Source organism: Leopardus geoffroyi, chromosome C2 (genome assembly GCF_018350155.1).
Source record: "Leopardus geoffroyi isolate Oge1 chromosome C2, O.geoffroyi_Oge1_pat1.0, whole genome shotgun sequence".
Taxonomy (NCBI): Eukaryota; Metazoa; Chordata; class Mammalia; order Carnivora; family Felidae; genus Leopardus; species Leopardus geoffroyi.
Window position 1 is genome coordinate 143,553,243 of NC_059333.1, and position 27,704 is coordinate 143,580,946.

The 27,704-nt window shown below is 39.7% G+C and overlaps 1 protein-coding gene and 1 long non-coding RNA gene across 20 annotated transcripts in view; one reads left to right on the forward strand and one right to left on the reverse strand.

Moving 5' to 3' along the window:
• NEK10 (NIMA related kinase 10) overlaps positions 1-27,704 on the reverse strand; it is a 231,216-nt gene that overhangs the window by 44,505 nt on the left and 159,007 nt on the right. For 15 of the 19 annotated variants that reach the window (XM_045436360.1, XM_045436359.1, XM_045436363.1 and 12 more), the window contains 5 exons: positions 22,876-23,059; positions 22,682-22,768; positions 20,907-20,961; positions 10,411-10,448; positions 10,171-10,311 (listed from right to left, as the gene is read on the reverse strand). In XM_045436360.1, coding sequence (XP_045292316.1) covers positions 10,171-10,311; positions 10,411-10,448; positions 20,907-20,961; positions 22,682-22,768; positions 22,876-23,059 — 505 coding nt within the window. Of the gene's footprint in view, positions 1-10,170; positions 10,312-10,410; positions 10,449-17,308; positions 17,454-20,906; positions 20,962-22,681; positions 22,769-22,875; positions 23,060-27,704 lie in introns of those variants that run through there. The other 4 variants (XM_045436366.1, XM_045436362.1, XM_045436361.1 and 1 more) reach the window with 2 other exon arrangements.
• Positions 928-26,968, forward strand: LOC123575717. Its single transcript, XR_006700952.1, has 3 exons — positions 928-1,181; positions 14,439-14,443; positions 26,958-26,968. It is a non-coding gene; the product is annotated as an uncharacterized LOC123575717 (long non-coding RNA).

The following is a 27,704-nucleotide window of genomic DNA, read 5'->3' on the forward strand; positions in this document are numbered from 1 at the left end:
GGCCATATTTCATTCTTTCTCATTGCCACGTGGTATTCCATTGTGTATATAAACAACAATTTCTTTATCTATTCATCAGTTGATGGACATTTAGGATCTTCCCATAATTTGGATATTGTTGAGAGTGCTGCTATAAACATTGGGGTACAAGTGCCCCTATGCATCAGTACTCCTGTATCCCTTGGGTAAATTCCTAGCAGTGCTATTGCTGGGTCATGAAGTAGATCTATTTTTAATTTTTTGAGGAACCTCCACACTGTTTTCCAGAGCGGCTGCACCAGTTGCAATATAGAAATTCTTAAGTTTTCATTTCTTTTGGCAAAGAACATGTATATGTAATGTATATGTACATGTAATATGTATAAAATATGTATATAATAAATTATTTACCCAATCCAGTTAGTATTAAAAGACAGAACAAGAGGACTTTAATAGTGCTAACTTAAAATGGTTCCATGGTTATTTGTTCTACAGGAGTTTGAGGTGCATTAAATACTGCTGTAACACCACAGTATGAACCTAGAAGTTCACATTAGGAGTATCAGATATTTTTCATTGGGGGAGGGGCCAAGATGGCAGAGCAGCATGGAAGTTCTCTGTTTCTCTCATCCCTGAAATGTAGCTAGAACAGCACCAAACCATTTTGCACACCTAGAAAATTGAGCTGAGGATTAACACAATAATCCACATAACTTGAGCCACAGAACTTGGCAGGTATACGGTGCACAGAGGTGAACTGGGGAAGAGAGAAGCCACGGAAAGTAGGGAGCTGTTTTTGCAGAGAGAGGACAGAGAAAGTTGGGGGGGGGGGAGTAGAGGAAAAACACTCTCCCTGAAAGTAGCTGGAGAGAAAGAGAAAGAATGGAAACACCCAGAAGTGACTGAACAAGAAAGGGAGAAAGGAGAAAGGAGAGGGTTTTAATACCATCAGGACTCTATAAACAGGGGACAGCAGAGGTGGAAATTCCACAGCTCAATACCTGGCAGTGATCTAGTGCGAAGAGTGAATCCCCAGGAGCAGGCAGCAGGGTCAGAGGGGTCTGGCCGGGCACACAGGGAGAAGCGGTTCCCCTGATAGGAGGGCATGTGGTAGAGGCCCTAGGGCCTCCCCACAGGCAAAGGTCCTAGCAGACCCCAGAGAACAGCCACGATTGTTGGTATTGGAACAAAGACACCAGGGTGTGGTGAAATCTGGCACCAGTTGTGTGTTGTGATTTACCACAATCCCTGCACTGCTGCCACTGTGATCACATGAATTTCTTCTGAGGCAAGCCAGCACCCAGCCACAATCTCTGAGCCTCTGCAGCAGTGTGACTGCATGAATGTTCCCAGGGGCAGAGGGTGGGGGAAGGTCCAAGTTGCAGGGCCTTCGGAAGCGAGGGGTTTGGAAACACAGCCCCATTTGAGATCAAATTTGGGAGGAAGGTGCTGCCTAGAAGTCTGACAGCTTGGATGCAGAGAGTGTAGAAGCAGGGAGTGGACAGAAGCCAGAGCAAAGGAGGGGTGCTCGATTGCCGGTTGGTGAGAACACAGAGTTCTGGTGCTATGGACTGGGAAGCTGGGTAACACCATTTTCACCTCTCCTGCGCATGTGCATACGTGCAAACACAAGACACATAGATCCACCCCAATAAGCTAAGCAGCGCCACCTAGTGGAGAATGGAGCCATTACACCAAGCCCCATCCAAATGCAACAACCAAGTCCTAAAAGGACCAACACAAGTTTCTCCACCTGCTTAGTGTACAGACTATAAAGTGCTGCATAGTTTTACTTCTAGAGGAAACTCGATGTAATTTTATTCTGTTTGCTGGTGCATCTATTCATTTTTTTCTTTTTCTTATTCTTGGATACAGAAAGAAAAAAATAATATTTTTATTTTCCATTTTTATAAAAAAATTTTAATTTTTTACTATATGTTTTATTTTTTGTAATTTCTAAAATTCTATTTCACTTTCTTCATTTCATTTATTCTATTTTATTGTTTACATTTTTTAAAATTTGCAAACATTTTCTTACCTTTTTTTTTCTTTCCCTTTTTCTCTATGCTATAAAGCTTCCTTCAAAAAGCAGACCAAAACACACCTAGGATCTAGCTTAATTTATTTTCTTTTTGTGTTGTTTTAACTTTTTAATTTTAATTTTTTATTTTATTAATTCTTCTTCTTCCTCCAAAATGACAAAATGTAGGAATTCACTCCAAAAGAAAAAACAGGAAGAAATGACAGCCAGGGACTTAATCAACACAGATACAAGCAAGATATCTGAACTAGAATGTAGAATCATGATAAAATGAATACTGGCTGGGTTGAAAAAAGCATAGAATCCCTTTCAGCAGAGATAAAATAAGTAAAATCTAGTTAGGAAAATGTTAAAAATGCTATAACTGAGCTGATGCCACAGCAAGAAGGATGGATGAAGCAGAGCAGCAAATCAATGATATAGAAGACAAAATTATGGAGAATAATGAAGCAGAAAAAGAGGGAAACTAAGGCAAAAGAGCATGATATAAGAATTAGAGAACTCAGTGACTCATTAAAAAGGAACAACATCTGAATCATAGGAGTCCCAGAAGATGAAGAGAGAGAAAAGGGGGTAGAAGGTTTATGTGAGGAAACCCTAGCAGAAAACTTTCCTAACCTGGGGAAAGACACAGACATCAAAATCCAAGAAGCACAGGATTCCCATTAGATTCAATAAAAAACGACCATCAACAAGGCATATTATAGTCAAAGTCATAAAATACACAGAAAAGGAAAGAATTATAAAAGCAGCAAGGGAAAAAAATCCTTAACCTATAAGAGAAGACAGATCAGGTTTTCAGAAGACCTATCCACAGAAACTTGGCGGGCCAGAAAGGAGTGGCAGGATATATTTAACATACTGAATTAGAAAAATAGGCAGCCAAGAATTCTTTATCCAGAAAGGATGTCATTCAAAATTGAAAGAGAGATAAAGAGTTTTCCAGACAAACAAAAACTAAAGGAGTTCGTGACCACTAAACCAGCCCTGCAAGAAATTTTAAGAGGGACTCTCTGAGGGGAGAAAAAAGACCAAAAGCAACAAAGACTAGAAAGAACAAGGGAACACAACCACAAACTCCAACTCCACAATGGCAATAAATTCATATCTATCTTTCTATACTTACTCTAAATGTCAATAGACTAAACACTGAAATCAAAAGACACAGGGTAACAGAATGGATAAGAAAACAAGATCCAGCGATACACTGTTTACGAGAGACCCATTTTAGAGCTAGCGGCACCTTTAGATTGAAAGTAAGAGGATGGAGGGAGCCTGGGTGGCGCAGTCGGTTAAGCGTCCGACTTCAGCCAGGTCACGATCTCGCGGTCCGTGAGTTCGAGCCCCGCGTCGGGCTCTGGGCTGATGGCTCAGAGCCTGGAGCCTATTTCCGATTCTGTGACTCCCTCTCTCTCTGCCCCTCCCCCGTTCATGCTCTGTCTCTCTCTGTCCCAAAAATAAATAAATGTTGAAAAAAAAATTAAAAAAAAAAAAAGAAAGTAAGAGGATGGAGAACCATCTATCACGCTAATGGTTGCCAAAAGAAAGCTGGAGTAGCCATACTTATATCAGATGATCTAGATTTTAAAATAAAGACTGTAACAAGGAATGAAGGAGGGCATTAGATCATAATTAAGGGGTCTATCCACCAGGAAGATTTAAAAATTGTAAACATTTATGCCCCCCAAGATAGGATAAATCCCAATGTGGGATTTATTTATGCTCCAAAGGTGGGAGCACCCAAATATATAAAGCAATTAATCACAAACATAAAGAAACTCATTGATAATACTACCATAATAGTAGGGGACTTCAACACCCCACTTACAACAATGGGCAGATCATCTAAGCAGAAAATCAACAAGGACACAATGGCTTTGAATGACACACTGGACTGGATGGACTTAACAGATACATTCAGAACATTTCATCCTAAGCAGCGGAATACACGTTCTTCTCCAGTGCACATGGAACGTTCTCCAGAATAGACCACATACTGGGACACAAATCAGCCCTCAACAAGTACAAAAAGATCAAGATCATACTGTGCATATTTTCAGACCATAACACCATGAAACTTGAAATCAACCACAAGAAAAAATTTGGAAAGACAATGAATACTTGGAGATTAAAGAACATCCTACTAAGGAATGAATGGGTTAACCAAGAAATTAAAGAGGAAATTCAAAAGTACATGGAAGTCAATGAAAATGATAACACCACAGCCTAAAACCTCTGGGATGCAGCAAAGGCAGTCATGAGAGGGAAGTATATATAGCAATCCAGGCTTTCCTAAAGAAGGAAGAAAGGTCTCAGATACAAAACCTAACCTTGCACCTTAAAGTGCTGGAAAAAGAAGAGCAAATAAACCCCAAAACTAGCAGAATACAGGAAATAATAAAGATTAGAGCAGAAATCCATGCTATCAAAACAAAACAAAACAAAAACAGTAGAACAGATCAGTGAAACCAGAAGCTGGTTCTCTGAACGAATTAACAAAATTGATAAACCCCTAGCCAGTTTGATCAAAAAGAAAAAAAAGGGGCGCCTGGGTGGCTCAGTCAGTTAAGCGGCCGATTTCAGCTCAGGTCATGATCTCATGGCCCGTGAGTTCGAGCCCCGTGTCGGGCTCTGTGCTGACGGCTCAGAGCCTGGAGCCTGTTTCAGATTCTGTGTCTCCCTCTCTCTGACCCTCCCCCGTTCATGCTTTGTCTCTCGCTGTCTCAAAAATAAATAAACGTTAAAAAAAAAAAATTAAAAAAAAAAAAAGAAAAAAGGACCCAAATAATTAAAATTAAGAATGAAAAAGGAAAGATCACAACCAACACTGCAGAAATACAAACAATAATACGAGAATATTATGAGCAATTATATGCCAATAAATTGGTCAATCTGGAAGAAATGGACAAATTCCTAGAAACATATACACTACAAAAACTGAAACAGGAAGAATTAGAAAATTTGAACAGACCCATAACCAGTAACAAAATTGAATTAGTAATCAACAATCTCCCAAAAAACAAGAGCCCAGGGCCGGATAGCTTTCCAAGGGAATTCTACGAAACATTTAAAGAATTAACACCTATTCTCTTGAAGCTGCTCCAAAAAATAGAAATGGAAGGAAAACTTCCAAACTCTTTCTATGAAGCCAGCATTACCTTGATTACCAAAACCAGACAGAGACCCCACTAAAAAGGAGAACTATAGACCAATTTCCCTGATGAACATGGATGCAAAAATCCTCAACAAGATATTAGCCAACCAGCTCCATCAATACATTAAAAAAATTATTCACCATGACCAAGTGGGATTTATACCTGGGATGCAAGGCTCATTCAATATCTGCAAAACAATTAATGTGATACATCACACTAATAAAAGAAAGGACAAGAACCACATGATCCTCTCAATAGATGCAGAGAAAGCATTTGACAAAATAGAGCATCCTTTCTTGATAAAAACCCTCAAGAAAGAAGGGATAGAAGGATCATACCTCAAGATCATAAAAGCCATATATGAAAGACCACCGCTAATATCATCCTCAATGGGGAAAAGCTGAGCGCTTTCCCCCTAAGGTCAGGAACACGACAGGGATGTTCATTCTCGCCACTGTTATTCAACATAGTATTGGAAGTCTTAGTCTCAGCAATCAGACAAGACAAAGAAATAAAAATCATCCAAATTGGCAAGGAGGAAGTCAAAATTCCACTCTTTGCAGATGACATGATACTCTATATGGAAAGATTCCAAAAGATTCCACCAACAAAACTGCTAGAACGATCTGTGAATTCAGCAAAGTCTCAGCATATAAAATCAATGCACAGAAATTGATTGCATTTCTATACACCAATAATGAAGCAATAGAAAGAGAAATCAAGGAATCAATCCCATTTACAACTGTACCAAAAACCATAAAATACCTGGGAATAAACCTAACCACAGAAGTAAAAAATCTATACACTGAAAATTATAGAAAGCTTATAAGAGAAAGTGAAGAAGACACAAAAAAAAAATGGAAAAATATTCCATGCTCATGAATCGGAAGAACAAATATTGTTAAAATGTCGATTCTACCCAAAGCAATCTACAAATTCCATGCAATCCCTATCAAAATAACACCAGCATTCTTCACAGAGCTAGAACAAACAATCCTAAATTTTTTATGGAACAGAAAAGGCCCCAAATGGCCAAAGCAATCCTGAAAAAGAAAACCAAAGCTGGAGGCATCACAATTCCAGACTTCAGGATGTATTACAAAGCTGTAACTATCAAGACAGTATAGTACTGATACAAAAACAGACACTCAGATCAATGGAAAGAATAGAGAACACAGAAACAGACCCACACATGTATGGCCAACTAATCTTTGACAAAGCAGGAAAGAGGATCCAATGGAGTAAAGACAGTCTCTTCAGCAAATGGTGCTGGGAAAACTGGACAGTGACATGCAGAATGAACTTGGGCCACTTTCTGACACCACACACAAAAATAAACTCAAAATGGATGAACACACAAAAAAACCCCATAAAACAGGAAGCCATCAAAATCCTACAGGAGAAAGCAGGCAAAAACGTCTTTGACCTTGGCCACAGCAACTTCTTACTCAACACATCTCCGGAGGCAAGGGAAACAAAAGCAAAAATGAACTATTGGGACCTCATCAAGATAAAAAGCTTCTGCACGCTGAAGGAAAACAATCAGCAAAACCAAAAAACAACTGACAGAATGGGAGAAGATACTTGCAAATGACCTATCAGATAAAGGGTTAGTATCCAAAATCTATAAAGAATTTATCAAACTCAACACCCAAAAAACAAATAATCCAGTGAAGAAATGGGTAAACGACATGAATAGATACTTTTCCAAAAAAGACATCCAGATGGCTAACAGACACATGAAAAAATGCTCAACACCACTTATCATCAGGGAAATATAAATCAAAACCACAATAAGATACCACCTGACACCAATCAAAATGGCTAAATTAACAACTCAGGCAATGACAGATGTTGGCGAGGATGTGGAGAAAGAGGATCTCTTTTGCACTGCTCGTGGAAATGCAAACTGGTGCAGCCACTCTGGAAAACGGTATGGGGGTTCCTCAAAAACTAAAAATAAAACTACCCTACGACCCAGCAATTTCACTACTAGGTATTTATTCAAAGGATACAGGTGTGCTGTTTCAAAGGGGCACATGCACCCCAATGTTTATAGCAATGCTATCGACAATAGCCATGGTATGGAAAGAGCCCAAATGTCCATCTACAGATGAATAGATAAAGAAGATGTGGTGTGACACACACACACACACACACACACACACACACACACACACACACACATACACAATGGAGTATTACTCGACAATCAAAAAGAATGAAATCTTGCCATTTGCAACAATGTGGGTGGAACTAGAGCATATTATGCTAAACGAATTTAGTCAGTCAGAGAAAGACAAGACCAGAGCTCTAACCCCTGAGCTATGGAGCCTCATCCTGAGAAAGACAAATATTATATGACTTCACTCATATGTAGAATTTAAGATACAAAACAGATGAACGTAAGGGAAGGGAAGCAAAAATAATATAAAAACAGGGAGGTGGACAAAACATAAGAGACTCTTAAATACAGAGAACAAACTGAGGGTTGATGGAGGGGTTGTGGGTGGGGGGATGGACCAAATGGGCAAGGGACATTAAGGAAGACACTTGTTGGGATGAGCTCTGGGTGTTACATGTAGGGGATGAATCACTGGATTCTACTCCTGAAGTCATTATTGCACAATATGCTAACTAACTTGGATGTAAATTAAGAAAACAACAACAAAAAAAGAGTACCAGATAGAAAAGATCATCTTATAATACAGTCACTTGGTACTCTAAAATCATAGTTCTCACCATTTTTTCCTTCCATAGCATATGGAAAATGATGTTTACATTCTAGACAGAGTCCTGGAAGCATACCAGGTTTTGACAAAATTCTTCCCGCCCTGACAACTTTTTCCAGAACATTTAGACAATACAGGCTGTGGCTGTTGGTTGTACATAATGTTCCTTTCATCCAAGCATGTTCCTTTCTATCCAAAAAAGCTAAATCAAACGTTAAGTGAAAATACATTAATACAATCTGCTTTAAAAAAATTAATCATCCACACATTTCAGTGTTTTGCCTATTCTGAGTAACGAATATTTAAGATATAACTTACAACTACCCAGACCAATAGTGTCTCATGACCCCGTGGTCCGAACTTATTTCCCTACTGTTGGAGAGCTCTATTTATGGCACCTTCTCTGGGGTGCCTGGGTGGCTCAGTCAGTTAAGGGGGCAACTCTTGATTTTGGCTCAGGTCATGATCTCCCGGTTTGTGGGATCGATGGTTTCTGCGCTGACAGCACAGATCCTGCTTGGGATTCTCTGTCTCCCTCTCTCTCTATCCCTCCCCCACTCATTCTCTCTCTCTCTGTCTCTCTCTCTCTCAATATAAATAAAACAAACTTTAAAACAAAAACAAATCACCTTTTCATTCTCTGAGTTAGGCTAGAGACACAGAGAAAACAACTGGAATGGAGCATGACTTGCAGGTGAGGTGAGCTAAGTGGATGGGGCTGGTACCAGTTGTTTGTGATCTGATAAAGCAAAAATAGTCCAAATTTACCCACAACGCTAAAAAGTATGACTTCTGTAATGAACAGAAAAATAATTTTGCCTTAAGATGGAGAAAAATAAAGATTTTTTTTTACTCGAAAGTAGAATAACCTATAGGTACTAACCCAAATGTTCTCATATGCGCTGATGTGTCTACAATATTAATAGAAACATTGCCCTTTATGGGTGAACTTTAGTATTCACTGACAACACTGTAGTATATTGTTTTAAATAAGAAATATGTCAGTGAACTTTTAAAAACTGGATGGAACAACAGACTGTAAGTCTAAAAAATACAATATATTACATGTAAACTGCTATAATGTGATTAGTTTGTTTAAAGGTCAAGAGATCTGATCAATTTCATGGATATAAAATAAGTCTAAAACTGAGCCAATTCAACATGCCCTTTAGGAAAAGGAATTCCTATTATGAATCAGAACAGAATTGTGAATTGCTTACATAAATACGTGTTCTGCTCTTGCTATTATAAAATCAATCCACAACAATCATTTCAGCTTCACGATTATGTTATGTATGAACTTACCTTATGCCAGACAGCATGGTCAGCATGATAACTATGGACATCTTAATAACAAAACCATCTTTTTTTTTTTGCATCTATGCTGATGGTGTAAATGGTCCCAGACTGTCAATAACTCCTCCAAAGCAAATTTAATAAATGTGGAGACATGGACTAATGTTACCAAAAATCAATTCCCATCACTTATGTTCACCATAGGTGTTAACTCTACGAAAGAATGTGACTTAAGGAAGCCAAAATGAAAACAGCATTAAGCAACAATTTCAAATTAACCAAAGTAGTAAATCAGAACTCAAGAGTCATACATTCATACATATGTTAAGAGCACAATTGCTATACTTTTTCCCTGAATTGTCCAGACTTAGCTAACAGTTTTACTACTACTGTTGTACTTTGGTCCTCTTTAATGGAAATTCAAAACATTAAGCGATACACTCACCCTCCCCCCAAACCATTACTATAAACTTTTATGTTTTAAGAATCCATAATTTTTAAATTATTAACAAAAACAGGATACAGTATTGTTTTAATCAGATACAAATAGAAATAACTAAAAAGGACTATCTATGTCAGAATAAAGGAGGCAGACAAAGATAAATTTCACTCCTTTGTATCATATAGGCATAGAGCTTATAGAAACATGAATTTAAAACAGTTACTATTTTTTTCTAGGAGGTATGCATTTTAAGCACAAATAGTTTAACTGGCTAACATCCCCACCAAAGCAGAAGTGTAAATTTTAGAAAAACAGCCTGTAATATTTCAATCAAATAAGTGAACACAGAAAGCGTTTTGATACTGTTAAATTTCCAAACTAATAACGGTGGACAAACAAACCAAATTCTCCTGCCGCTTGTATTAAAATTACCTCCCAAGCATCATTCAGACCCATTCAGTCCCAACTATAATTCTGTGTTCGCCCATCGTGTGCTTGACATCAACTTGATCTAATAAGTACTACCATGATCTCTGAGATTGCGAAGAATCACAGCGGGAAGGCTATGGGACTGCCACCCCGTCACTAACTCGGCCTCTAGCTCCTTAACGTGGGCCCTGAGCATGAGGGGTGGTACTTTCAGAAGCAGGTCAAGAGGCAGCAAAGCTGAAGAAATAAAAGGGGGAAAGATATGAAACTGTAACATAAATCATACTGAATATCAGGGAGGCATGTGTGATTTTGTTACTGCCAACACGAAATTACCTGGTCTTGGTCTGGATCCTATTCCACCAGTGAAGTCCCTGAAAACAGAATTAGGGGCCGTTACGAGGACTCATTCAACTTGGATTTGACTAACATTGACTGAAAGCCTATACCCCACTATGCTTTACATTGTAAAAATTGAAAAAAGATTATTTTCCCTCAAGATGTTCTTGAGAGCTTAACAAACAGAAGAATAAGCCATGCAAGCCCACAGCAGACCTCACATTTCACTGGCACATGGAAAAACCCTATCTCATCACAGTGGTTTAGAAACTCTCAGAATGATTAAGCTGGGGAGGGGCAGAGAGAGAGAAGGTCACAGAATCCAAAGCAGATTCCAGGCTCTGAGCTGTCAGCACAGGGCCCGATGAAGGGCTCAAACTTGTGAACTGCAAGATCATGACCTGAGCCGAAGCCGGCCGCTTAACCGACTGTGTCAACCAGGTGCCCCGGGATTTACATACAAATAAACATGGTTAATAAATGTCTTACACCCACACTTTCATTTTAAGCATAGAATTCTTGATACATAAATGCAACACATACCTTGAGTTACGAAGCAAAACAAAACTGGCACTCATTTACCCACTGCCCAGCTGACGTACTAGATTAATGGCAAAATCTTCGCATTTGATGGCAAGTTCCATCCCTTCCTTTCCCGCTCCTAACTCCCCACCATACCAGCACTCTCCTGATCCCATTATTTTCTCTGTCCCTTTCCCAGCCCAAGTTTTCAGAACCTGGAAAAGTCAGTGAAACTTGCCAGACTTGTACAGTTAATACACTCTTCCTAGTTGTGGGAGAAGCGGCATGTTTAAAGAAAGAAAATGGGTAGCCCCCGCCCTCAGAAAGAGGGGCATAATCTCAGCAGTGTCCAAAATGGGCAGGATGCCTCCCGGCTGAGGAGCAGACCATCTGTTTCAGCACCTCATACCCTCACATCCATGACATACTTGCTCTATCACAGCAAGTGCCAATGAATAACCCTGCCCCTTAGCCTTCCGGGTGCGTCTAGCACAGCCCAATAGAAATATAATGCAAACCACAGACATAAGTCTAAATCTTCTGGTAGCCACATTTTTAAAAAGTAGAAATAAAGAAGTGACATTAATTTTCAGAACATATTTTGTTTAACCCTTTATCTTTAAAATATTCTCATTTCAGCATGCACTAAATACAAAACTCATGAGATACTCGACATTCAGTTTTGTATTTAAATCGATATTAAAATGAAATTAAAAATTTCGTTCCTCTGTCACACCAGCTACATTTCAGCTGCTCAAGGGTCACACGTGGCCAGTGGCCTCCATATTCAACAGTGCATTCCAGAGTCACTGTCTTCACAGAAATTACGACTGAGGCTAACAGTCATGCCACGTAGCTGCAAAGCCTGTGATACCTCTTGGACTATCCTAAATGGTGAATTAAAATGTAATTTGCGAGGGGCACCTGGGTGGCCCAGTCAGGTAAGCATCCGACTTCGGCTCAGGTCATGATCTCATGGCTCATGAGTTCGAGCCCTGCGTTGGGGGCTCAGAGCCTGAAGCCTGCTTCGGGTTTGTGTCTCCCTGTCTCTGCCCCTCCCAGCTCATGCTCTGTCTCTCTCTCTCTCTCTTAAAAATGAATAAATATTTTTTTAAAAATTAGAAAAAATGTAACGTGCAAAAATCTTTTATTCCTAAGGTTACAGGTACTTTTGATAGATCATAACCACTCACAGGTCGAGTTAACTAGATGAATCTTCCAGTTGTCCTGAAGAATCCAAAATTCCAAACATTTTTATATGTTAAAAAAATGGGCTAGTGATATATGTGAAATAGACTATCCTGACAATGCTGAGTTGCTGCCAACTTTGCTACTCCTTAATATACTTCTAAATTCTTCTTTAGGGGATCTAAATGAACTTTAGGGGATCTTTAAAAATAAACATCACACATTCATTCAACAAATATTGATGAAGTGCCCACTACGTGTAGAAACTGTGCCAGACATTAGAGACGGGATGGTGAAAAGAAACAATCCTTAGCCTTGGAACTTACAAGATTATATAGGTATAGCAGAAAAACTGTTAATTTCTCTGCAAATCATATCATGGATCACAAGAAAGCATACTCATCTGAAATTGCCAAATAGAACAGACTAATTGTAGCCAGAAGGGACAACATTTAACTACACAATCGTTAGGTCCAGATGGACAAAAGATTGAAATTATGCAAAGCCTGAGGGCAGTCTGCCTCTAGGACTGGATTGAATGTTTATGCGCAATAGAACATTATGGCTGCAGAAGATGGTTTCCCATGAGAGTGTAAGCTGGAAAACAGGCAGAGATGACTTAACACAGAGAGAACAGTCTAGAAATGTTTCTGGTGAAAAGGCTTAATATAATGAAGCTTGTGTCCTCTGAAACTTTTAAAATGGGCATTGACTAATAGAACTTCAGGCTGATTAAAACAGAATTTCAGAGAAACGGGAAGGTTTCAAAGGATTCCAAAAGGTCATGCCTCCAGCTCTCTTCAGATCCGGGGCAACTTCATCCAGAATTTATAACCTAAAGCAGAAATTGAAGCACTGCATCTGAGTGTTAGCCTACAACTTCCACCCCAAACCAATAACAGGTAAGGTGGAGATTGAAGGTTTAGCTTTGTAATTTTTTAAATCAACTTTCCGCTGAATGAATTCAAGTTCAGAGTAAATTACTGGGATACTTATTGTGTTTAGAGGAGTCCTGGCCATAAAGAGATGGAGTTCTAGAATTTTATACCTTGTAAAACTGTTTCAAATATACTTCTGAACCAAGGAAATATTTTCACACGCATAGGAGGCACATTACATAACTTAATTCAGTGGTGAAAAGTAGTCAATACTATTTGATGTGGGTAAAAAGAAGAAATATTTAACCTTCTGAAATGAGAAGGTTGACTTACAGTACTAAGATAACGCTGTCTGAGGCTACTGCAATCATACCATCTGAGCTAACTAGCATTTTACCACTTAGAAGTATCTTTCTGGTAGTGACATTCATAAACATGTCCTGTGTGAAAACACGGCATTATGCAGGATTGAGTTCTCCTGTTCAATATGGGCTTTTCACTTATCTATAATGTTAACAGAGGTGGTGTCACTACAGGAAAGGAGAATAGTGCCCCTGTGGCTCTCCATCCTTACTCCCATAACAGCCAGAAACAAACAAGCAATTAGCCAGAAAAGTTTAGAACTGTCACAGAAAAGAAATAAAGTGGTCTTACTGATCATTGTTTCTGTGAGGCTGCTTGATTGTGACATTGGCAGATAGGCTAGGTTGATTCTGGCCAGTAGTGATCAAGTATTCAATTTAAGTCAAACAAGATATGGATTATGAAAAGGGCGAGTAGAGAACACCTACAAGTCAAAATAAGCAAGGCTTCTGCTAAAAGGAGGCAAAACCCATAGGTCCTGAGGTTCTACAAGAGTCTTTCTGGTCACATATATGATGCTGGATGGTCTCAAATGTCCACAATCATCTTTTATGTGACTCAAAGACTAATGCCAGGTGCACATCCTTGAGTACAAATTATGCATATCCTGATTTATCAAAGAAGTTGTGAACCAAAGGCATCTCCAAGACCGCAAACATCCAATATCTCAAACCAACCTGCCAACTACACCCTGTTGCCTTGGCAACAGGATGCAAGCAGGCATGGAGAAATCTTGTTGCCTGAGCAACAGAATCTTTAAGAAAAAAAATAAAGTAAAATGGGGACTTATGCTGTGACTATGGCAAAGGCTTGTAGGTTCAAGTCAATAGGTGGGATTTTAGTCCTATTCCAAGGAGAGATATAGAATTTATGCTAAGATAACAGTCATTCATCAATTAATTAACAAGTATTTGGGGGCTGGCACCTATGCACAATACACTGCCACCTGGGAAATGCAAAGATGGACCCGGCATTGTCTGGTATGTGCCAGCGTACAATAATAAATATTAATTGAATGAATGGATGAATGTTCTTAAGAAAATCATAACACAATGACCAAAGCTTACTTTGTAGTCAGTGTATATAGTAGTTAGAGAAGTTGAAGGCCCTGTGTGCATTATCAAATTCCACTATACAAGATAATTTATAAATTGAAATAAAAGTTAGAATGCAGTGGATTATATCTATCTATCTATCTATCTATCTACCTATCTATCTATGTACTGAGACTATAAAATCCAGATAGAAACTGGTAAAAGTCATGCCCATTCTTCATTCTTTCCTAACAAGTAGTAATGGAGGCAGGAAATTTTAGATTATTTAGATCACTGAAAATGATTAAAATTAGAAATTTCAAAAAAAAGTCCTAATTATTGAATTTGTGCTTTTTTTCTTGACACAGACATTAATTAATCCAGCTTTTGACTAACTATCAATGTTCGCAAAACATCAAACAATAAGGATAATTACTTAATATGATTATTTCGAAACAGGTAATGTTTTGTGACAGATGACTATAAAGAGTGAATTGCGCTCTTTTACTCTGTGCAATTTCAGAGATGTCCACATCAAAATAAAAGATGATTTCCACAAACACTATCATGCACTTCAACATTTCTCAATATATGTGTGCAGTTCAAATCTCTAAAACTGGGAACTTAAAAATGGTACAACCACTCTGGAAAACAGTTGGGCAGGCTTCTTTAGAAAGTTAAGCACCACCTACCATACGTTCCAGTCATTTCATTTCTAGATATTTACCCAAGATTTTTAAGAGTATGTATCCATATAAAGACACAAATGGTCATCACAGCTTTATCTGTAGCAGCCAAGTACTGGGACTCAAATGTCCAGTAACAGATGAATAGAAAACAAACCATGATATATCCATACAATGGGCTACTACTTAACAATAAAAAAGAATGAACTATTGATAGACTATGAAAACAATATGGACAGATCTCCAAATAATTATGCTGCCTAAAAGAAGCCAGACAAATAAGAGTATGTACTATATAACCCCATTTATATGAAATTCTAAAATGCTAACTAATCTAGAGTGCAACAAGCAGCTCAATGGTTGCCTAGGGTGGGGAGTGAGGAGAAGTGAGGGTACAAACAGACATGACGACACTTTTACATGGATATGTTCTCTATCTTAATTGTTATTTCACAGGGATATGCATATTCAAAACTTATCAAATTGCACATTTTAAATATGTGCAGCTTATTTTGTGTGAAGTATATCTCACTGAAGATCTTAAAACAAAATAACTTTTCACAATCTCATTCAAGAAAAGTTATTCAAATAGACCATCACATGACCTGTACATGTGTTAAAAGCAATATATAAAAAATATTCCATTAAGTTCACTTTTGTCTGCCTTCTGTTACTTATGAGACGGAAGCTAAATGTAAGTCAGTTCTAGTTATCTCATAGTTCGACATCTTCAAGAGAGCTAACTGGTTAGCCCTCAGTAGAGTATGAGTTTATCACAACCAAAGCAGCTATTTGGTGACACTCAGATCGATAAGCATTTATAGGAGTGTCCCAAGTGACACTCCTGTTCATGACTCTCCAATAACATGAAAGAATGAAGATGTAAAATCAAATGTCTATTCTAGTAAGTCAAAAGCCTAAAAGCAAATTGTACTCAGTGAATATACATATAGTGTGAAGGACCTGTTCATCATTAGGAAATGTGGGTCATCTAGAAGCTCCCCATAGTCTACCTGTATAATGTCAAAAATGCTATACTGACATCTCCAGATTTTCTTGGGGTGGGGAGGGGTAGGAGAGCCCTGGGAATGGCTGCTGCCTGGATGGCATCCTACTGAGGGAGATTTCATGTCTGGGAGATCTGAGAATGGAGACTTGGAGATTCACTTTCTCTTCATGAATGCTACAGTTCCAGAACTGAGGAATGATATGGAACCTCCACTGATATGGAACCTCAGCTTTGACTTTGGCTTCTAGGACTTTCGGTGATTTGGGGATGGGGAAGGAGATACAGGGAGGAATATGTCAAGAAAAGGAGCCCACAGGAATTATTTGCTGGCTTCATGTCACTTCTGCTCAGTAGTTCATAGAACAAGTATATACTTCTAAGAGTTGAGAACTCATTCTCTCTTGGTCTTGCTATTAGAGTCTGGAAAAAATTTCATAACTTGATGATGACTTGGCTCACCAGGATGTCTTCCAGTTCTAATATGATGTTTCCTCTCACCAGCCCTGAGACCAGTATTTCTCTGAGGAGGCAGAAGCTGTCCCTCTAGTTCCATTTGCCTAGCTCCATTTGAAAGTCTATGGCAAATTATTAGGGAGGTACATTGGTCCTTCAACAGGCAATTGGCTTAAATCTGGTCCCTGATATCTGGGGTGATAGAATCTCAGAATTTATGCTCAAGTTTTCTCTCTGAGCTATTTAGCCAGGACCAAGTTTGAATTCTAAACTCTGGCTTTTTCTCAATGGTACCAATTCTGTTGTTTTAAGAGCCAATAAGGATCCCCAAGGGGGAGAGCTGCCCAAGGTCTCACTGTAACTGGTCTACCGTTTCATATGTGACACGGAATACTCAAAAATCTCTGCAGGCTTGATTTTCTACTTATTTTTATTCTACTTTATAGCTCTGCTATCTTCTTTTAGATTCTAACTTCTCATTTAGCAACTAAATATTTTCTATTATGTAGCGTTGCTATTTTCTTTTAGATTCTAACTTCTCATTTAGCTTCTAAATATTTTCTATTATGTAACTTGGCTATCTTCTTTTAGATTCTAACTTCTCATTTAGCTTCTAAATATTTTGCAGAATGGTTTCACATTTCACTTCAGTAAACCAAGAAACCCAGAAAAATCCTAAACAAATGAGATGGCAAATAACTTTACCTTTAATGTCTTTTAATTTAAAGAATTAGAAATACATTTTCAAATTGTCTCCTTTTAATTCAGAGAAGGCCTGGGGGTTACTTGGAAGGACGTCAAAAGTCATTAACTCTCTCTCCTCTTAGTTGGCATGAATCACAGGCTGTCTTTTGTCATTCGTCTTCTTCTGAAGTCTGTCCTTGTCTCCCTGTTACACTCAGAGTTCCTTGAGGGAAGAGAGCTCGTCTTAAACCGACCTGTGTTCCTGATGGCATGTTACACTGCACCACACACAGCACAGCTTTCAAATGTTACTTTAGCTCACGTCCTATTCACCTATGCACCTTCTGATGCATCAGCCTAAACATCTGCGCCATTTTCCATTTTCCACCTGTTGGCTTGGTCATTAACCTCAAGTTAAAAGGGTTAATGTAATTACACTCTGTAATATCCCTTTTTCGATGAGCTTCAGATTGAACGTCTCCTTTCTGTTGGTTCTAGTTTGGCCAATTCACTATAAAATCTTCAGATAATGACTAGTTTTAAAAGCCAGTTCAAGCTCTAAAATATATAGAACCTATGTTTCTTTTGTTTTTGAAGGTTTGGACTTAACTGGGCTCTTTCAAATAAGACAATTTTCCATGAATCCTTTTAGAAAAAAAAGACCAGAATTATTTAACAACTTCAAGATGCCTAAATTCATCTGATTGGCAATTCCCATTTTAATATAAAATTCTTTTAATTGGGGAGTTAGACCCATATGTCATGAGGCATTTTTTGTACTAAAATACTTGTTTTGCATGTATTTTATACATTTAAGCACATTTATATCACTGAATAAAGTATCCAATAATAGGAGGGGAAAAAAAAAGCCTTTTAGGGATGTTCTTAAAAACATAAATAGTCACAAACCCGGTAATGGCTAGATTCCAGAGCGCGCTTGCTAGTTATGTTGTGGGAGAACTCGTTGGACATTTCCCTATGCAAATCAAATACTGTTCCAAACAGTTGGCTAGATTTCCAGATCAGCTCACAAAAGTCTACTGAACTGGTGATGTGGCTAAGGTAGAAGCCCTGATACCAAAGTTGAGGAGGACATCCTGCTCTGTGGTAGCATCAGACCCCCAGCTCTGCAGCCACATCTTCCAACCCTGTCCCCTCTCTTGCTGGGCCAACAAGCAAGAGCTCCCATGGCTCCGGGCTCCTGTGTGTGGCTTCCTTGTCTGTGGAAAGTGGGAGCAGAGGTGGTGGCTTAGGGACAAGAAGCCAGAAGGAAGGCAATTGGAGGGAACTGCAAGCCCAGCAAATTCCTTGGGCGATCCTCTATTTCAAGTCCCAAGTCCTCTAAATTCCCCATTCTGGTTCTCCTAGGGTTCGGGACTGTTTCTCTTTCCCCTGCCCTCTCCTTTACGTCTGACCATCACTTCTCGGCACATCGGCCCACTAAAAAAATGTGTAGGATTCCCTCAATGGCCCTTCTGGTATTTTATGCACTCTGATAGGTTTTCCTTGGGTTTTTGTCACTAGCAACACTAGAAATGAATTAGGAAATTAAAAGGCTTCGTGCTAACCCTTCCTGAGCCTTACTTGGAAAAAAATAAGTAATTAGTGATGCTGTATCTTTGACTAGACAAAAAGTAGTTTTCTACATGAACCCTCTTTTGCCCCCTAACTGAACCCTTCAGGATTTTGCAAGGCAGCTTCTTCATTCTGAAATTCATCTTGCCAGTGGACAGTAGTTCCATTCTGGCTACCCAGTACCCAACGTGCTCCCTGCAGCAAGAACCTCCTGATGGACTTGGAGGGGGCAGTCGATCAAGGAACTCAGCTCTCCTGGCAGCGGTAAATAGGATCCTGATTCAATCCAGGCCAACTGACTCTCTCTAGCAAGACACTGAGTCCTGAGAAAGGTGACACATGGGTGCCAAAAGCAAACTGGGAGATCCTTTATCCCAGCATCAGGGCCTTTCTGATTCTGCCAGCAGTGCCTCCTCCACAGACTTCAGGGGCTCATCTGGCTCTTATTCCTTCCTAAGTTTAGAACCTCTGGGTTTCTAATTACATGAGCACTGCCCCCCCCCCACCCCCCACCGTAAAGCCTTTTAATGAACCTCTGTTGCATGAGTCAACAAAAGTCAGGTTCATTTGCTGGCATCCAGAAAGCCCAGCTGAGAAAGCACACCATAGCCTTACCCTTTTGTCACATTGCATGCAGCCACGTCCCTAGCCAGGGTCACCCACAGTGCCACAGACCACTGACTGGAATCACCACCTACGCGCTTATGCACAGGTAGCCTCAACTGGTGTCTCTGACTCAGAGCTGTCTGGCAGTCCTTCTGCCTGTCTCCACTCAGTTGTCTGCCCATCTTTATATTGGTTCTTCCCAGGTGACCACTCCTCAAATCTAGACCATCTTCACAGCAGTGACCTTGAAAATCATCTAGTAGACAGAAACCACCAAGTATAATCTTCTCTGCTTTTCTAGCTTAATTTTGTCTTTGCCCCCTTTTCTTCAGACACAGAGAAAGAGCTGTCCCTTCATCTTTCCCGGACCCACTCTCTAGGCTCAAGCTACTCTGTGCCTGTGTCTTATCAATTCCTTTTCTCTCTTTATCTCTCCTTTCCACTGGCTGCCTCTCCTTAGTACCAGTCACCCTGAAGTCTTCGTGATTCTAAAAAGGCCCCTTTTCACCAAACGTCCCCTACCAGCTAACTACCTCGCTCACTCTTAGCTTTCCTCCCCCCATCACTGCCTCTGTAACTTCTAAAAGCACCACAATCCCACTGCTGCCAACCTCACTCAATGCTATGGAAACTGCCCTCATGACAGTCACCAGGGACTTCACTAGGCCAAACCTAATGGTTTCATTTTAGTTTTAGCCCAAAAGATAACTCTTGCAGAAACTGCTGATTACCCCCAAATAAGTTTCTTTTTCCCTTTAAAACAGAATCCCCCAAACATATTCATCCCTCCCATAGGAGATGTGCTCCTATGATCACATTCTGGCCAATGGTATGTGAACAGAAGGGATGAGCACAATGTCGGGTCCTGTCCTTTCCACTTCCTGCCGGCTGGGGTGTGGATGTGATGTGGTCCACATTTGCCACATCTGCCATGAGGATGAGCCATATAGCCCACCTGAGGAGGTGGAAAAACAAGATACAAGGAGCCAGGGCTCCAGAGGAGCCCATAAAGCACAACCACCTGCTTTCCTGGTCCACCCCTGAGCTCCGAGAGGCTAACTGCTTAGCTGAAGGTCACAAAGCTAGAATTAAACCCTGACCCAAGCTTAGTACTCTTTTCCTAATGTTTATTTATTTATTTTGAGAGAGAGAGTGAGAGAGGGAGAGAGCGGGGGAGGGGCAGAGAGGCAAGGGAGACAGAGGATCTGACGTGGGCCCTGCACTGACAGCAGAATCCGATGTGGGGCTCGAACTCAAGAACAGTGAGATCATGACCTGAGCCGAAGTTGGACGCTCAACCAACTGAGCCACATGGGCACCCCTAAGCTTAGTACTCTTTATGGTAGGCTGCTTGGTAAACCGTAATCACTGCTGGGAGGGTGGGCTCTGACAGCCTCTGGTACCACATGTCCATGGCGACTTCTAGCCATCAGGTTTCACTTTAGCCACCAATAACTCAGCTCTGCAGAGTTCTGGGAGCTCAATGTGTACGTACCTTGTTTGGGACTGTCTTTCTCCTCCCGAGGCACTAAAACTTCTCTTTAAAATGCCTGGAACAAGAACATAAAAATACCTTTATATTTTCCCTCTACAAACCTTTTATTTATTTACCTATTTATTAATTTAAAAAATGCTCCATCCTATAATATGAGCAATTTTACATACTCTAAAGATGGTCATCATTTATAAAAGCATCAGCTGAAATATAATGTTTCAAATTACTGTTTGCTTAATGGGATTGTGCAAGGTCCTTTTTCCAAAGAAAAGGTACTAAAAAGGCAACTCTGTTACTAATAGCTAATAAAGGAAAATACAATATCCATGTCATAATTATCCTAAAGCCCTTGCCAAGACAGCTACAAGTTGCCACATGCAAGTTTAAATGTTCAACTTTTCCTCCTTGCTTCCCCACTGACCACTGTTGCTACCCAGAATATAAAAAACTGAATTCATCTCCAAACAGCCAGTAATTAACTTCTTCTAGAATTTGCTACATATGAATGAATATTTTTCCTGTATAACATTCATGTTTTCCCAATCACATATCAGGATATTATATCTAGCAGACAGGAATTTGCAGGGAAAAATCAATGTTGGAAACTGAGATCGTTCCAGAAAATCTGGAACACGTAGTCACTATTTTGATGGACAATTAAATTCGGAAAGAAACAAAAAAAAAAAAAAAAAATGAAGCTCAATCCTTAGGGTTTAACTTTGATCCTTAGGGAGATTATTTTAAACCTTCTTTTGAGATTTTCATAGTATACTCCTTAATGAGAGAAATTTATTTATACTAACTTTATTTCAAAATATTTCTATCCTGGAATGCCTGGGTGGCTCAGTCGGTTGAGAGTCCAACTTCAGCTCAGGTCATGATCTCACAGTTCATGAGTTCGAGCCTCGCGTTAGGCTTTGTGTTGACAGCTCAGAGCCTGGAGCCTGCTTGGGATTCTGTGTCTCCTTCTCTCTCTGCCCCTCCCCTGCTCACACTTTGTCTCTCTCTCTCTCTCTCTCTCTCTCTCTCTCTCAAAAATAAACATTAAAAAAAATTCAAAATATTTCTACCCTAATTAATATGCCTTCAACTTACTCTTTTAAAAGAATTATTCTTTCCTCTCCATATTCTAACTTCTCTTTTCTTTCAGGTTCAGATTTGTTGAATGAATTGAATCCTATCTTTCCTTACAAATTTTATCCAAATATATCTTTTCTTTTCTTTTCCATACCCCATACCCCAGACTATTTACTTTACTGTTTTAAAGTAAGAGGCAAAATTAACATATGGACTGAATTTATATAACATATTTTTCATAGTACTAAACAATTAAAATATTTATTGTACTTTAGTGTTTGAAATTATAATCTATCCCTTACATAACATAAATAAAATCATACAAAACTTAGTCTACTCCAAGACTAACTTCTTCTCCAGGTCTCTAACCCTTAGAGAACAGATTCACAAGAGGTCACTTCCATTATTCCTGTGGTTATTTAGTGTTTCTCCAAATTAGTTATCTCCACTCCGCAGTTACAAGCTGTATTTGCCGGTAGAAATAATAAAACTATTCGTTTGACAGCTAAGGCAACAGCAGACCACAGTGCCGATTGGCCTCTGGGCCTGCCAGAAGGCTAGACAAACCTGTCCTAATTAGCACTGCACCTAGAATATAAACCGCTGCATTACGCATACGATGGCGGTCACCGGACTCCCAAGCGTGATTCCCAAACCGCGACCTACCGGAACCCCACAAGCCGGCAAAGAAAACTTACTGAATGTAGATTCTTTCACAGGGCTCGAACTGGAGCTGATGGAGTTGTCCGAAATGTCCAATTCCTCATCTAGCTCTGAGTACATGTCTGCACACGAACAGAAGAGTAACAGAACAAAGAAAGAGAGCAAGTGAGCCTTGAAACAGACAACATTGAAGAGCGCATTCACGTGGCCACCACTTCACTAGAAATACCTTTGTCAATATTTTCCAAGTTGAAGGTCTCCTCGGACAGGATTTCATCACAGGCCCTGTCTTCATCCTTACCGCAGGGGGCCTGGAAGCCCTCGGGGGGCAGGTCTGCGCTTTCTGAAAGTTCGCTCTTCAGGCTGGTGCCTCCACTGCTACTGCTACTCAAGCTTGCCTTCTCAAAGGTGTCCTGCGAGGGAAATTCAACGCACAGCTGTCTTTTCTTCCTTCCTCCGCTAGGACCCAACGTTTATTAGAACATACATTAAAATGCGTGCTAAGCATATATATTTGTGCTAACGTACCGCCGGTTATTCTATCTGCGCATTTGTGGCTGAGTTCACTTAGTCCCTCTCTATAAAAAAATGCATCCCTGCAGGCGACCACAGGACAGACAAGGACAGAGGTGCCAAGATGCTCAATGACAAAGGTCTGTGTGATGCGGCAAAAGAAAATGCAGCGCTAAGGGAAAGATACGTATCAGTTAAGAGGAAATTACTGTCACCTTAATAACATTTGCCCTCTCAAACAAACATGGGAATAAAAGGTACAGCATAAGGAGAACAGTCAATGGTGTTGTCATAGCACTGGATCGTGACATGTGGTAGCCACGCTCGTGCTGAGCAAAGCATAAGGTAGGGAATTGCGGGTGTATACTACACTATCCCCTACTGTGTCTTATACCTGAAATTAATGTGAGCTCACGTGCCAGCTATACTTAGTAAAGTAAAACAATGCTACCAAATCTCAGCACCACAGTGGGCGAGTAGGACTTAGTTTTTTCAAATTTCAGGAAACTCTGCAGCAGTAGTGGATGCCGCCAGGCCACGGAGAGAGAAAGGCACGGTCCTCTGAAAGGTGCAGAGACCAGCACAGGCTCCAATGGTGACCAACGCTTGCTCGAGACAGGTCCAAGGGTTTACTTTTGCTTTGTTTTGTTTTGGATACTCTTTCTGAAATTGAATTGACACCCACAGCCACCAGAGGCAAGTTTCTAAACTCCATGGTGACAGAATTGAAGGTAAAGAAAATCTAAGACCATATGAGTGATGGGTGTTAGAAGTCTGCCTCCGAAAGCTCTCGCGTGTTTCTGTTCCCTAAACACGACAAAACATGAAAAGAAAAGCAAAGACATTTTGTGCAATGCAAACTGTCCCATCAATGTTATCTCTTTTCCCTAAGAGTTTTTTTCACGGTACTTTCCTCAAGCTTCCACCAAGATGCTTGGAGATCTTTCTTGCTCTGTTGGAGCTAATGTGCAGTTGAAGCGTTTTCATTTTCTTTGTCGAGTCCTCCATCCAGTGACTGCTTTGTGACTCAGCATTGTTCCTTCCTGTTTTTTGGGTCTACTCCTGTCTACTACCTTAGAACCTAAAATGGAAAATGCTTCGGACACCCTTTGGATTGCTCATGCGTTCTCAGAAATCTTCCCCATGCTTAAGACTCGTAAGGAGCTTCCTATGACAGCCTCAGCGCTGCTGAAGCTCAGCCCGGACACCAAATTCAGGAGCTCCTTCTAAGGCTCACAACTTTCCTTCCGAACTCACTCAACCCCTTCCGTGTCTTCCTCCTTTTTCTGTCCCAACCCACAGATCCTTCTTCCTCCAACATCTTCAAGTGAAGTCAGAAATGTACACAGAAATAAATTTAGGGCTTTCACATCCTTATGACTTTTTATTCGAAATCATTTACTGCCCTATTCTAAAGCCCACAACTGGATTTACGACCCTGTAGGGACTCTACACCCAAGATGCAACAGTTGCTATCAATGTTTAAAAAATAAAGAGAGAGATAATTTTTGAGTTGACAAAACTCTATTGCATTGATGCAATTAGATGTTGGAATTCATATATCTCGAAAACTGGCAAAACTTCAGCAAAGGCTTTGTTTCTTTTTAGAAGAGGCATGGAGAAGACATCAAAGGAAGACATTTTTTCTTTGGACAAATGAAGAGTGAAGAGAAGCTGTGAGTCCTGACACAGGTATCTCAGACTTGAGGAGTTTTGACTTGTAACCAATACCAAACAACCAGGAACCAGATGGCTTGCAAATCAAGTCATTTGCAACCAGTAAAATTGCATCCATAAGTAATTGGGTGTTTGCTTAACTTCTGAAAAAGGGGAATTCACATACTGAGAGAGATGCTTTTTCAAACTCTGTAAGAGGGGAAGCAATAAAGCGATAAAGCAATGTAGAATGTATACTTTGTTTTAGTTTGAAAAAAACCCCTCTGTTTCTGTAATCTCCCGCAGCAGTCTTGCTTCAAAAAAATCTATATAGTTCTTGAACTTGACATAAAAGATACGTCACTGTAGACACATTTTCCCAAATGTGATTTCCAGACTTTTTCCTTGTGAATATTTGAGTACCCAACTCATTGCCAACTCACCCCTTGAAGAACTGGAGGCTATTTTAGTCCCTTTTGAATCCCTCCATGCCTTGCACGATGCTTTACACACAGCAAATGCTTAATAAGTAGTTGCTGTATTGAGACAGAAGGGAGAAAAGGGCCGGGGAAGAAGGTGAACTCCCCTATATGATAAGTAGGTTTTGTAACGTCTGTGTTTGTTTTCTGTTTGTTTGTTTGTTGTTTTTTGTTTTTGTTTTTGTTTATCTTGCCCGTTTATCCAGAATCCTGGGTCAGAATCCATCGTGCTGTTTCTCTAAGAGCTGAAGAGACTATGTGGTGATACACCAATGAATAAGAGTGAATGCTTCCTTTCCTTTTTCCCCTTTGCATGTTTGAGAAGTTGCAAAGCTCGATTCATCTGTATTAGAGATGGCTGGCCCAGCAATGACAATCCGGCTCCTCTGTAACCCAGCAGGCCCTGGCTAAAGGCAGAAATGGTTAACTGTTTTTAACCTGAGAGTTGAGGCCATTAAGATGTTTTTGAAAGTTGCCTCCAGCAAGTACATAAACCTATTAAAGGGAGCTGGGGGGAGCAGGGAGGTGCAGCCTTGGGGGATGCAATTTGGCTGCTGTCATCTTTTTTACTTTTTGATTACTTAAGATTTTTCTAGGAATAGAAGAGGGAGTTAACTACATTTTTTTTTGGCATCTACATATCTCCCAGGAACGGATGGACACATTCTGTGCATCAATATGGCAGCAAGAAGAAGACAATGCAAATGAGACAATAAAATTATCACTGATATGGAAATCATCACCATTACTGGAGACACTTCCTGTCACAGTGCTGTTATAGGCACAATTATGTTTAGCTCGGTTTTGCTCATTATAATGTAATTTTTTATGTGTGCAGCACATTATAATACATTTTCAGTTGAATTGCAGTTCTAACGGTAACGGCCTGACATTGCCTAAATTAACTGCAACAGTAGGGAAAGAATTAAGAGAGCTATTTTATTAAAACTAGTGCAATTTTTTAAATTACCCAGAATGTTTTCTAAGGAGAGAGAAAAGCAAGAAATAAATATAAAACATAACACTAACTATATCCTATAGATGCTTTACTTTAGCACGATAAAGAATGTACTATTTCTTTTGTTCTAAAATAGTCACTCTATTTGAGCTATGTCTTTGCCTAGATTCTCCTATTTGTTAATAACCATGACCTTAGACACGTAAGTTCAGGGCTACCCACGGCTTGACAGCAATTCACCTGGCTGAGGTGATCTCTTTTTAATGGCAAACCACGTTCTATGCTTTTCATGGATGATAGCACAAAGAAAGTCCAAATAGAAGACAGATCATTACCGCATATTATTGCGCGTAAGTTTTGTCCCTTAATTTCAAAGTATTAAAAAAATCAGCCAGTGTGATCCAGAGGGCTGAAGGGGCCACACAGACCCAGGCCATAGCTGAGTGGACTGGCCACTTCAGCAGGTGTGGTGAGAGGCTCCTGTCCAGGACCTCACTCTGGGACACTTGGTTTTGCCATCACGGAGAGGTGGGCTGCAGAAGCAAGCTTGGAGCCTGGTCCCTTCCTACGGCAGCCGAGGATCTTTTAGCTGCAAAGTTGTTTGGTGGATACCCCTGTCTATTTTGTTTATGAAATCCTGAAGTATTTCCCTGCTCTTGTGTTCCACATATCAAGTAGAAGAGGAATACGTTCAAATTAAACCAGAAAAACTGGTGTGTAAGGTGCTGGAAATAACTAAATTTACAAATATTATCTAATAAAGGAAAAATATTATCTTCAAGTTCGGATATTAATTATTTTTTATTTTGGACTTCTTAAAAATATTCATACAAAGCTAAATGTTTGGCTTTAATATAATTAAATGCATATAATTATGATCCTACTATTATCATGACACTCTCTTAATTAGAACTTCTTAAGAGCACAAGAACATACTAACGAACTATCACCAAAATAAGTAATTAGAGAATGAATTAATTATAACAATTCAGTATAAAGTTCCAGTATCAAATTTACCATGCTTGATAAAGTTTCACTGCCACCCCATAATTAATCTAGTATCAGTAATAGGTTCTCTGTGTTTCCTAATTCAAAGACAGGTTTTCTAGAAGTAATACTACTAATAAGGAAGAAGAGAAGAACAGTGCTATAGTCTGAAGGCATCCCTTATTAAAAATACAGAAGATTTAGTCTACATCAACATTTACTGACCACCCTTTTGTTTCAAAACTGCACATTACCAAAGGAAAAGAACTGAATGTATGTGTGAAAACTTCTGAAATCACTTCAAAGGAGGCCAAAAGCAGGTAATTCCATTTGACATATAGAAGAAGTCATGCACAGAGAATCATCAAGTGGTCAAGTTTTAAGACATTCTAATTTGGATTGCTCAAAAACGAGAAATGTGGTTGAAAACCAGCACTGCTTACGGCATGAACACAGTATGGAATT